Here is a 12782-nt window from a genome sequence, read left to right on the forward strand (position 1 = left end):
AAGTGCAATACCCTCAGTAAAACATCCTCAGTGGAATGTCTGTTTTTGGGTGAGTCCTATTTAGACCCCTTGCTTTCTCAGTACCTTGTATTAATTTGTCTCAGGATTTCATTTTTCTACCTAAAGGTGTTGGTACAGCCTTAGGATGGAACACACTGCCAAGCCATTTCAATTCCACCAGTTATAGGTGAGCAGTGCATTTTGAGACTTGATGATAGCAGTGGAAGCACCAGTTGTATAGAGTGGAAAATGAATAAGGAAGGAAGAGATAGAGGTTTGTTGAGAAAAATATAAGAGAAACCGGGGCTCAGAAGAACATGTGAAAGAAGGACTTGATGACCAGTTTCAGAGCAGAACCTGTCACTGTACCCATGCTATGGACATTAGCCTAACACCACTGATGAATCCATTCAGCAGCAAAGATAACACAACTGAAAAGGGTTAGTGAAACATCATGATGTATGGCTAGACAGTCACTCTCACAGGAAGCATGCTGCTGGTCTCCTACACACTTGCAGTCCTTCTCAAGCTTTGTTCTTCTAAGTTGGCAAAATGCATTTCTTTACTGATGTGCCAAAACTAATGACTAAATCCTGGATTTTTCTCAATTTCCTGAGTGGCTCTATTGTCATTCTTGCAAGATTATGGAAACCATAATTAAAAATATCTGGGCAATGAAACTCTTTTACTCTGGTGAGTCTTGTGGAACAGCCTCCTCATCTTTGCCCCAGTGGCCAGGCTGAGTGACACTGAGCTGAGAGATAGCGAAGAATATTCTCTAAGAAATTTAGCCAATGTGTGGTACTAGGATAGTTGGAAAATACATTCTGTTGTCAAGATATGAGTCTCATAAACCCAGAGCATGGGATTTAGAATTACTTATAATTTATATTAATGAACTGAATGAGATATTCTGAAATTTAAACACTAACTTCTCCCTCATTCTGTTTTTTTTTTTTAAAGATTTATTTATTTATTTGAAAATCAGAGTTACACACAGAGAGATGGAGAGGCAGAGAGAGAGAGAGGCCTTCCATCCACTGGTTCACTCCCCAACTGGCCGCAACAGCCGGAGCTGCACCAATCGGAAGCTACAAGCCAGGAGCCTCTTCCAGGTCTCCCACATGGGGGCAGGGGCCCAAGAACCTGGGCCATCTTCCACTGCCCTCCCAAAGTGACAGCAGAGAGCTGGATCGGAAGTGGAGCAGCTGGGACTCGAACCCATGCCCATATGGGATGACTTTACCTGCTACCCTACAGCTCTGGCCCCTCTATCTGTTTAAATGAAATGATCTCCAAGGCCTCTCAAAATCCTAGCCAGTTAGGAAAATCAGCTATCTAAATTTGTTTTACTTCTTTTAGATGATCACATCATGGATAATTCTTCTGCCTTTATTATTATCAGATAATTTTTAAACATTTATGTGCTGGAATGTCTCTTTTCTAACACAGAAAGGAAATTTTTTAAGACTTGGAAGATGAATTATTTGGTAATCATTGGTCATAACAGTAAGGAGTTTTAAAACCTGAACTGATGTTTTGAAACACTAGAAGGTATGTAATGGTCCAAATCACACCCAACAAGAATGCAAATAGCAACATTTTCCTGATGCATTTTCAGAGGTCCCTTCATTCTGATTCCCAATTAGAATAACACAAAGAATAGTGACTAAAAAAGACTCTACATTTTGTCAACTTAAACTTTCCCTATTAAGATTATAAAACTCTAGAGTAAGTTTATCTCTTGCAGTGAGAAATGGATGAGAAGAATATGGAAGATCATGACATTTCAGCTCTGGTAGAATTTGTTAACAACATATATAAAACAAGAACAAAATGCTACTCTGTGGTCTGAGGAGAATTTTACTTTTGCTATTGCCAGGCTGTTATATAGGAGGAAAGCAAGAACAAAGAGAGGTTGCGTGGATGATCATATTTATGATGTTGAACAGAGATACTCAGACATAAGAGTACAGGCTTTTGAAAGAAAGTTAGATGAAATCTCTACTATTATTATTGATGAAATCAGTTCAACCCTTCAGGCTCCAATACCTTTAAGAATGTAAACTCAACATTAGCACTGCTTATGGATAAACTACAAACATTCTTCTCAGTTTCTTCACTTGTAAAATAGAAGAGAATTAGAATGAGGCTTAAATGTTAACCCAACTTTCTCCTCTTAATAGCACAGAAAGGCAGTGGTTAAGTTATACAGAGTGGACAGTATTATAATGAAGTTGGATCTCTGAATATATTAAGTGAGTTACAGCATTTTATCTTTGGACTGAAAGAAAAAAAGTCTAATATTTTGCATACATTTTTCTGCTGGGTTAATGACAACTTTCTAGGTCCACAGACACACACAAAGACACCATTATAGAGGTTTTAAGACACCTATCCTGGGTGTGTCTGGTTTGCTGACAAGTGGAAAATGATTTCAGAGAAAATAGTACAACAGCTTTTCTCAAAGCTTAGTGTGCCTCAGAACCACCTGCAGGGTACCAGGAGGAGGTCTGGGGTAGGGCCCAAGAATCTGTATTTCTACCAAGTTCCTAGATGGTGATGGGGCTGCTACTGGGCCAAGGACCACTCAGTGAGAATCACTAGAGGATGACATTGAGAACAAGGCAGATGATTCTTGAGATCCTTTCTTAATTTAATTGTAATTAGCAATTTTTATATATATATATGTGTGTGTGTGTGTGTGTGTATTTATATCTATACTTATATCTGAAAGCATGAAGTTTAGCTTTGACTAATCATTCAATGATTTAACATTTATTTTAGCTATTATCATTATTATTTTTATTGATACTATTCAAGGCTAGGATACACGGATGGTAACTTTGAATTAGGGAGTTTTCACTAAAGCACTGCCATCAATATTTGTAGGGTATGAAAATGCTAGTATTCCTGTGTCTGTGGTCAAACTTAAAAACTGATCATTGCTAAAACAAACAAAACAAAACAAAAAAGGTTTATAGACATTTCTGTTTTGCAGAGACACATTAACACATACAAATGTTCATTTCACTTTAACCACAAACACAACTCAGGGACTGGTTTTACTGCCTTTTAAATCTGCTTTTACTTAATCTGTCTTAGTCACACATGGAGAAGATATTTAATACATATTCCCCAGAATCATTTCAATATCAAAATAATTATGTGTGCATGTTCATCCTTCATTTGCCAGTTTTACGTTTAAAATCCAGCCCCCACCCTCACTCTTCAACATCTCCAAAGCCTATCAGTTTCTTATTTTCTTCTTACTGAGCATTATAGTTTTTTTTTTCTTTTCTCTATTCCTCACCTGTCAGGTTTACTGCTCCATTTTAATGCAGCAATAAAGGAAAAAGAAAGGCTACACGTTAGTTGGCCAGTGGTAACAAGAGCAACCTTGAAAACCAGGATTTAAGAAATAGTGCTCACAAGCAAAGACACATAACTGAACACATACATTAGGAAATGACAGTGTATCAGAATACTCAAAGGCCCCTAATCATGAAATAAATGGAGGACATGAGGTTATATTGTTGAATAAAGAATTGTTTGTATGTGTGTGTTAATGTCACATTCACTTTCATTCATCCACCTATCAAATCTTGTGACAATTAATTATGTCCCAGGAAGAGTTCAATGGTGGAGATATACATTGATTTTTACAAACATGCCATGAAACAGCTACTGATATACTCAATGAGAATATAACAACATTCCATGAAAATCATTCCTTTAAAATAAAAAGTCTTCAGCTAAGAAGTATAATATTCCTTTAATAAAATAGCTACAAATTTTATTCAACTGCATAAAAATTTGTACAATTGAATAAAATCCCACAAAGTTATAAAGTATAATAAATGATTTCTTCAAACACCTCTTGACAAGTAAATTGATCATAAATCTTTTTTCTAATAAAGGATTAAATACATTTCCAGTTTGGGAAAATATAATACTCATCATTATAAATATATGGAGTGTGACTGATCTATACAGCTGGGCCAATCCAGAAAAGCATCTTAATACCAGCCATTGACATAACAGATATCTTCCTCATCAAAGAGGTGCTGCTATCCATGAATATATCTAGCTCATGTTCACTTGCAATAATATGTTGTAAAAAACCATATTATTTTTGCAGAGAGTATAACCTTTTCCTGAAAAGAATTAATGTAACCAATCTTCACTTTTAAGCACATCACAAAGTATTTAGTGAGTCCCTAGTTACAAAAATGAAGGTATTACATATTTCAAAATGCAAATTAAATATGCAGTCATCTTACTGGAGGGTCTGGTATGGCAAGATAACCCCATCCATCTCTTCTCAAAAAAAAAAAAAAAGGACCACATTTAAATTGTACAAACACACATATAAAAAGTGAGTATTGACAATGATACCAAGCACACTGGCTAATTTATTTTATTTTTAATTATAAAGTCATTTGCCTGGTGTTCCAGGTCAAAAAAATGTTCTTAATTTGTTCAGTTTTTTAACAGTGAATTTATCAAGGAATTACTTGTGGGAAAGCATATTCTACTTATCAGTTTAGTGTATTAAAAGGCTTAACAGATAAACAAGTGCATAGCTCATGTGGAATCGACTTCCTCTTCTTTGTAACTAACCTCATCAGACACATGGGTAAATCCCTGGTACAAATATGTGCACAAGCTTTCAAAACTGATAAATTTAAATTATAAGCCAAAGGTTTTATTATAGGCCTTGCCAATCAAGATGAATGTGACACCAAGTGATGAAGTAATCGAATATAGGGAATTGAGTTTAATACTGCTGGATTTTTATAAATTATATCATTCAATGTTATTCTGCCTACAACTCCAGTACACATACAGAAAACAATGAGGAATAAGAAAGGACCTTAGACTTAAAGATAGTCATCAAGAAAAAGGCAAGTTACAGTAATAGGAGAGTTCTTTAAGAAAAGGAAACCCAAGGCAGCTTGAGATGGTGGAGAGAAGAGAGGCACCCAGAATGATGTCATAGGGTGCCTCTCTGCTTACTTCCAAAAATGAATTAGAAGCTGCCAGTCCAAAGGATTGGCAGGGGAGTGAAAGGAACAACATTTCAGGTTTAGGATAGGGCCTATTCAAACAGAAGGCAGAATGTGCGGCTGGGAGTGGCAGCTTGTTTTTTTCCTTGCTTTTTAAATTTTTTTTCTTGTATTTTTATTTTATTTGAAAGGCAGAGAAAGAAGAGAGAGAGAGAGAAGAGAGAGGAAGTGTGTGTGTGTGTGTGTGTGTGTGTGAGAGAGAGAGAGAGAGAGAGAGAGAGAGAGAGAATGAATCTTTAATCTTTCATTTGCTATTTTACTCAGCAAATGCCCCCAAAGAGCAAGGCTGGGTCAGGCTAAATCCAGCAGCCGGGAACTTGTCTGCATCTCCAATGTTTTTGGCATGGACCCAAGCACGTGGGCCATTACCTGCTGTCTCCTGGGGTGGCATAAACAGGAAGCTGGAATCCTAAGTGAGGCCAAGACTAGAACCCAGGCACTTTGATAAAGGGGGCAGGTGTCCCAAACAGCATCTTAACTGACATCCATCCCAGATGTCCATCTTGTGATGCTTTTTCTTCAAAGCATCTCAAAAATACTCCAGACTATCTTTCTTTGATGAAAGTTTGGAAATTTATGTAGAGTTGTTACAAAAAGAAGACTCAAGAGGCAAAGACCATAGCGAGCCAGTGTTGGAGCTGGGAAATCCTGAAAAAGCTGACATTTATATTTTAGTTACATCAATCTTATGACCTCTAATGTGTTACAGTGGGAACAGAAATGATTTATTATCTCCACAGTGTCCATTCATGCTAGGCTGTGACCATTCAAAGATGTTAATTTTGCCTAATGTGTTCCTTCTGCATGTACTACCTCTTAATCCACACTTTCCTTTTTTATTGTATTTATTATATATTTATTATATTATATATTATTATATCTATCTTCAAGTTTTCTTCATAGAATCAGATTAACATTTGTTTTTAAGTGATTATTTTTCAATAACAATTCTTACGCAGTTTAAGAGCTACTAATGGAACATCTTATATATGTAACAGATACACAGGGTAGATGAATACCTGAGAAATTTCACTTGCCTTATGGATCTTTTGTTTTTGTTTTTGTTTTGCAGGGTAAATGGATGAAGGATGGCCTGGATTCATATTTCATACATGCATACATATATGAAGTAATAATATCATATAACATTATAGTACTAGTTATATTACCATATTTTAATGATTTCTGATTACAGAGGAATATTTTCAACACATTTTATTATCTAGTCCACCAATTTACTTTACAAATGAGGAAATCTAGGTCTAGACTGTTGGCATGACCTTCTATCCTGGATAGCCAGCTAATGATAGAACTGGGACTTGAACTCAAGTTTCCTGAATCCTAACACAGTGTTTTTTCTAATTCTTAGTTATCTAAACCTACCACCTTATCTCTGTAATGACATTTTAAGTCATTGTACAAATCCCGTTTAGAGTAAAAAAATTTCAAAAAAGTCACAGTGTAAGATTTTTAACACTAAAAACATACCAAAGATATTTTTAAATTTTTTGATTATTCAGGAGGTATTTTAGGGCCCTTATAAATCGTCTGTGATTTTTTGCTATTAATTATCAATGAATTTTTGGTATGCATACTAGTAGTTAAATGAACACAATGCTATATCAAAGAGTATGCCACTTCCACATTAATTAACCAGAGTAAGTCTTAATGTTTCCTCAAGAGAGCAGGATAAAAACACTTCATTACATGGGCAATTCACTCATCCCTTCAGACCTATTTCTAATGTGTCTGCAAGCAGGTGTATGTAATACAGGGGATTACCAAAGTGATGTGAGTCAACAATATTTTATTCTCATTTTATTCTAAAAGCAATATTTGCATATAGGAGTTACAATACTTCAATATTAATAATAGTAGTAATAATGACAACAGTCATCACCAATGACCTGTGTAAGAAATGAAAGGCACCTAAGAAGAGCGAATGCAGTATTTACTATATAATTAACTTTGCTCAGAATCCACGCTATAAGCGACACTATTCATTGGGTACGGAAGATTTCCTCTTGAACTGCCTCATGATAATCAAGAAGGACATTGTTGGGTCTACTTGAATTTCAAGTCAGGAATGTTCTTTACTGCTGAAGCAAGCATTTCTATTTCAGAAATGCTTCATGGGCCTTCAGATGGTTAGCTAAATATACTTAGCATTCCAGCATGTGCGCATTTTCCAACAATTGCATTAGACGATGCTTACTATGCACACGCTAAAATGCAACTCTCTTTTAAGAGAGTCATAAAACCATTTTTTTTTTTTTGCAGGAGTAGGAAAAAATAACTGAGGTTTTTCAAGCATGTGCAGATGAAGAAATGAAAACCTAATTATCATTTATTTCAAATTATCAGGGATATATTTCTTCCCATTTATATAAATTATTCACACAGATCATAAACATTCTGTTAAGTGGAATGAGTTAAGATCAACCAGGTATACCTGAAAGAAACACAACTTTAAAAAGGAGGCATGGATTTTGATTATTTTGAATAATAACAAAATGTCAGATGTTAGGACCTAAAAAGGCTCCTGTCAACAAGGGCTTGTTTCTTGATCTGACTTACATAGTAAGGTGTGATCACCTGAATGAATGTTTCCCAGAAAACAATTAGAATTCTACTTCTGCTTTTTAAATTATTGCATTCTCTGTAGTAAGTGCAACACACACAGCAAAGGTCACCAGATCCTGCTTTTATTGAAACAGGACTCTGGCTTCTGGCCCTAACCTCGTACAACAGAGAGAGGTGGTAGACTACAAGAGGCTTAAGATATATACCGATAAGGTGTGGATTTAGATGGGAAGATGCAGGCATCAACTATGAAGAGATTTTGGCCTTCAATGGCTTGACTTTTCATCTATTTCATGCCTGGGTAACTGAATGATGGCAGTGAACAGAGAAAAATAATACTGTATATTTCATTCATTCTTTTAACTCTAAAACAAGCTAGGGAATTCAATGGGTTATAGTAATGAACTTCTTTCATTTGTCTTTTATTTTTTCAGCCTTCTCTTCACACTGGAATAAAATAGAATAGGGCCTTAAAAGAGAAAGTGTGTCAAAGGAGAAGTGTTCTGAAGGATGTTTTCAAGTGTCAAGATCAAGATAAGAAAAAAAAAATTAAGAAGCTTGGAGGGGGAAGAGGGAACCATTACAGGAACAAGAGAACAAGGACATTCAGGTAGAAATACTTAAATAAATCCCCAAAGGCAGCTACAAAGGTAGGAAAAATAATCAGTGAAAACAAGATTATCAGATTATACATGTAAGCAAGAATAAAACCCAAGACACTCTCATTTGATTTGAGGGCCAGTGCTGTATAAGAGTGAGGAAAAGGAAGAGGGAGAGAGAAGTGATCTTACAGTAGAGGGCAGAGATCATCCTCATAGTATCACTCCAAGACATGATATACAACAAAGGAAAATGCAAACACAGATTAAAGTTTTATGATAACAAAACTTTGGAAGAAAAGAGAAATTTATTTAAGGGAGAAAATTCAGAATTTGGTCATTGTAAATGTTAAATATAGTATATCATATACTCAAATGTTAATTGTAATAATGCTATACTTTTATAATAATTACAGCTTCAAGTCAGCATATTTAGGGTAAATATTAATAATGTCCACCCCATCCAAATGATGTGGCAGTAACCTAGGAAAATATTCTTGCTTATATGTAATAGAGGCAGAAAAAGAATTGAAAAAGAAAGGAAGATTAGAAAGTATTGAGTAGATATGGATTATCTGCATCCCAATTATAATCAAAGACATTAATCAGATTGGCACTAACTAGTATAAATGCTTAGGTTAAATATAGTTTTAAAAAGGACAATGATATCTTCCCATCTTTTCTTGTGCATAACTGATAATTTCCTACTGGATATATGGTGTAAGGGTTAAAAGAAAAGTGAGAGAATTATTTTACATCTCTCCTTTGATTTCTTCTTTAATCTTTAATTTTTAGCCAATTTTGCTAAATTTTTAGAAAAATGTCCCTGGAGATAAGTATATGCGGAAATTAGACTTATGAAATGAATACAAATGGGCAAAATTATTTCAAAAAATAGGTTGAAATGCAGCAACTCCTCATCTAAATTAGTGATCAACTTTAAGGTGGTATGAAATTATTTATTTGTGAACATACTAATGTCTTAACTGTCATGAAAAATGCTCATCCTACATGAAGTAGCTCAGAAGATGGAGGATAGGATATATATATATATATATATGCTGGACAACAAAAATCTGGACCATATACTGAATAATATTCTACCACCAAGCTCCATCTTTACATGTGTTCTAACTGGAATGGAAATATTTTCCATAATTATCAGGGCTTCACTGAAATATCTGTGCTAAAATCAACAATGATCAAGGCTTCAAAAATAAGGCAACATCAAAAATTGCAATAAAAATAGCAGACAAACCTACCTTTTATAAAGAAGAATAGCAATGACAATGCAGATGATAAAGACCACTGCAAGGACGGGACCTACAACCCAGATCAAGCCTTCTTCTTCATCTGTGATGGGCTGTGGATCCAAATCCATGGACACAACGGGGTCAGAGTAGGGGCTGGTTGCATACATCTTCTGAGGAAAAGCAGAGTCTGTATTAGTTACAAAATTACGGCTTTCCAGAATTTCTCTAGCATTAGAAGAGGAATGTCCAGGACAGAGTGGTTTTAATAAGTATCTGAAGCAATGTTCGTAAAATAGATGGGTGAAGAGAAGTAAAAAATGAGAAAAGGAAGGTGTTTTGCAATATGAGCTTGCTTTCAGAGTGAAATATTTTAAAACAAACCCATTTTGGTAACATTTCTTAACAGATACTTTCATCAGTTTCTATACAAGCTGTATTAAACAATCTTATAAAGTCTAAAGCTTCAGTGATTACATAGTACAAAACACTGAATGAAGGTGCATTATATCAATGTCTTAGGTGCTATGAGAATTCAAGAAAAGTGAGTTCCAGTGCTGAAAACATTAGTGGCTGGACATTTCCTTATTTGAAAATCTGAAACCTGAAATGCTCCAAAATCTGCCACTTTTCTAATAATTTCATAGCATTTTGGGCTTAGAGGTACCGCATCAGTAAATTCTTTGCAGATAATCCAAAATCCAAAAACCTCTGAAATCTTCTGGTCCTCCCACACAGTTCAGGTAAGGGGAACCCCAGTTAAAGAGGGCAAAAAAGCAAGCACTCACAGAGTATAACAAGTGAGGTAGTATTTAATCAAATGTTAAACTACATCAGGACTCCTTACTTCTGTACATTAGCTAGGAAATGAAGGCCAAACTATAGAGAGACCATGAGGTTAAAGGAGAATTACAATGTTCCCAATATGGAGGCTAGATGAACGGGAATGATGACATGGCCTTCTAAAACAGAATTTTTAGAACTTCAAAGGATTTAGCAGTTCACATTTACATTTATTACAGCTACAGCTGAGAGGTTGGTATGCTTGTTTGAATAGATAATTGATAATAAATATGTTTTTTGAAAATACAGTTAGTTGAGGCCAGTGTTTTAGCATTACAAATGCCAGTACCAGGGACACTGGTTTCCCATATGGGGGCCACTTCAAGTTCCAGCTGTGCCACTTTGGATCTAGCTCCCTGTTAATGGCATGGAAAAGGTAGAGAAAGATGGCCTGAGTGTTTGGGCCGCTGGCACCCTTGTGGAGACACAGATGAAGCTCCTAGCTCCTGGCTTTGTCCTGTCCCAGCCCTAGGTGTTGTGGCCATCTTGGGAGTGAACTAGCTGATGGAAGATCTCTTTCTCTCTCTCCCCCACCCCATCTCCTCCCCTGTCTCTCCCTCCCTCTCTGTGACTCTGATTTTCAAAATAAATAAATATTTTTTTAAAAAAAGGAAATATAGTTACTTGGTAAAGGAGTAGAATGAATATCTGTAAAATTTATTTACATAATATTCTATTTTGTTGTGTCTTGCTTTAGCCTATCTAAGAAAAGCATGCCCTTGACTGCCTCTTAAGGTCCTTTCTCTTCCTTTAACTTTCCAACTCCAATATAGACTAATCCACTCCCACTGACTACCTTGCTTCTTGCACCACTCACTACAATGCCACCACTGGTCCTATTCTCTTATTTGTCAGGTTTCATTGTCTATTCAGTCTTTACCTCTCTTTTTTAAGATTTATTTATTTATTTGATAGGCAAAGTTAGAGAGAGAGAGGGATAGACAGCCTATATGCACACAGTTCTTTAAACTCAGAAATTACTACTAAGTCCCACCTCTTAATTTTCAGTGGTTTCTGGAGATTCTTATATAGATGCATGGTAAAGTGTATATTTTTCCTGTTTGTGGAAACACCTGTCTCCTGATTTCACAACTGCTTTTATCCTTTCAGTCTCCAGGAGAGGAAGCTACTGATTTTACCATGTCAGGGACCCTAAGGTACATCTGTTCTTTAAAGTCTCATGGTAGCACTTTTCTTCAGAGCCTCATTCATGCTCTCCTAGCCATGTCAAGAGTTTCTTCCTTCATCTAGTTTAGGACAGTTACTGTCCTAAACTGCCACTGTAAATAAAGCCTTCCAGAGGGTCTCTGGCAATACCCAGAGAAAACACAGATATCTTAACATGGATCTCAAGGGACTCATTGATTTAATTTTAAACGTCCTTACCACATACAATATATTCCATCACAGAGAACTTCTTGCTACTATTCTCCAAACGCTCTCTTCTCTCTCTTTAACTCCCTCACAAGTTTCGTAACATTTAGTTCCTAAAATTCAACTATTCTCCAAGGCCCTACTTAAACTGACCTATTGAGGCCACCTCTTTGTAATGGGAAATAATTTGTCATTCCAAAAAATATAGGTAAAAATAATAAATGACACAATTTAATTTAGTTCCATATTCCCTTTTAAATGGCTCCAACCAAAATCTATTTTTTTTTTTTTTTTTTTTTTTTTTAGTTTGGGTATATGCTTCCTTTCCCTTAATGAAACTGTAAAGTCCTAGAAGGTAGGGATTTATAAACTTTTACATGCTTAACACAGCTACCACAGAACTTCATACTTAGTAGGTTCTCTGCAAATCTTTACTAAATAAAATGAAATAGTCATCTTGTCAAAAGGCTGAGATCATGACCTAAGTTTACATGCTTACTTTTAATGAACAGTAAATACATTTAATTTTAAACTTCCATCTTTTAAAAACTTAGTTTAGGGCATATATTCTGAATTTAACTCTTCCAAGCTCAGCCATCAAGCAGGAAGAACACATTTCACTAAATGCTTCAATTTTACTCTTTCTCCCCATTTTTTTTTTCATTGGAATGACTAGTGTTTCACATGTTTTATTTCAGTGTAAGAACATGGAAACTTAGTATATATTTCCAACATTCTTGGAAACAGCTAAGAAGGGAAGGAAGGAAGGAAGGAAGGAAGGAAGGAATTTAGACAGGGGCCTGGAGGATTCTATATCCAATAAACATGATTCTTTAAATAAGCATAATAGATTCTCTATATAAATATAAAGGCTTTGATTCATATTTTCCCACCTCCATGTTACAGGTTGCATTCAAACTGACTGGCAGACAGAAGTAAGCAAAACTTTCTGATTTAAAAATCTTTACCAAGAGCCTTAGAAATACTAATCTGGGTCAATGGAGATGGAAATCTAAGCAACCTTCTTTCCCCAAAACACACAGATTTCCAACTCAAATCAGGGA

At 35.5% G+C, this 12782-nt stretch overlaps 1 protein-coding gene across 10 annotated transcripts in view; it reads right to left on the bottom strand.

Moving 5' to 3' along the window:
- Window positions 1-12782, bottom strand: part of PTPRD (protein tyrosine phosphatase receptor type D) — a 1630925-nt gene that overhangs the window by 119622 nt on the left and 1498521 nt on the right. For 8 of the 10 annotated variants that reach the window (XM_070051957.1, XM_070051959.1, XM_070051970.1 and 5 more), the window contains 2 exons: window positions 9514-9674; window positions 3314-3328 (listed from right to left, as the gene is read on the bottom strand). In XM_070051957.1, the coding sequence (XP_069908058.1) occupies window positions 3314-3328; window positions 9514-9674 (176 nt within the window). The remainder of the gene's footprint in view (window positions 1-3313; window positions 3329-9513; window positions 9675-12782) is intronic. The other 2 variants (XM_070051976.1, XM_070051973.1) reach the window with 1 other exon arrangement.

The sequence above is a fragment of the Oryctolagus cuniculus genome, chromosome 1 (genome assembly GCF_964237555.1).
Source record: "Oryctolagus cuniculus chromosome 1, mOryCun1.1, whole genome shotgun sequence".
NCBI lineage: Eukaryota > Metazoa > Chordata > Mammalia > Lagomorpha > Leporidae > Oryctolagus > Oryctolagus cuniculus.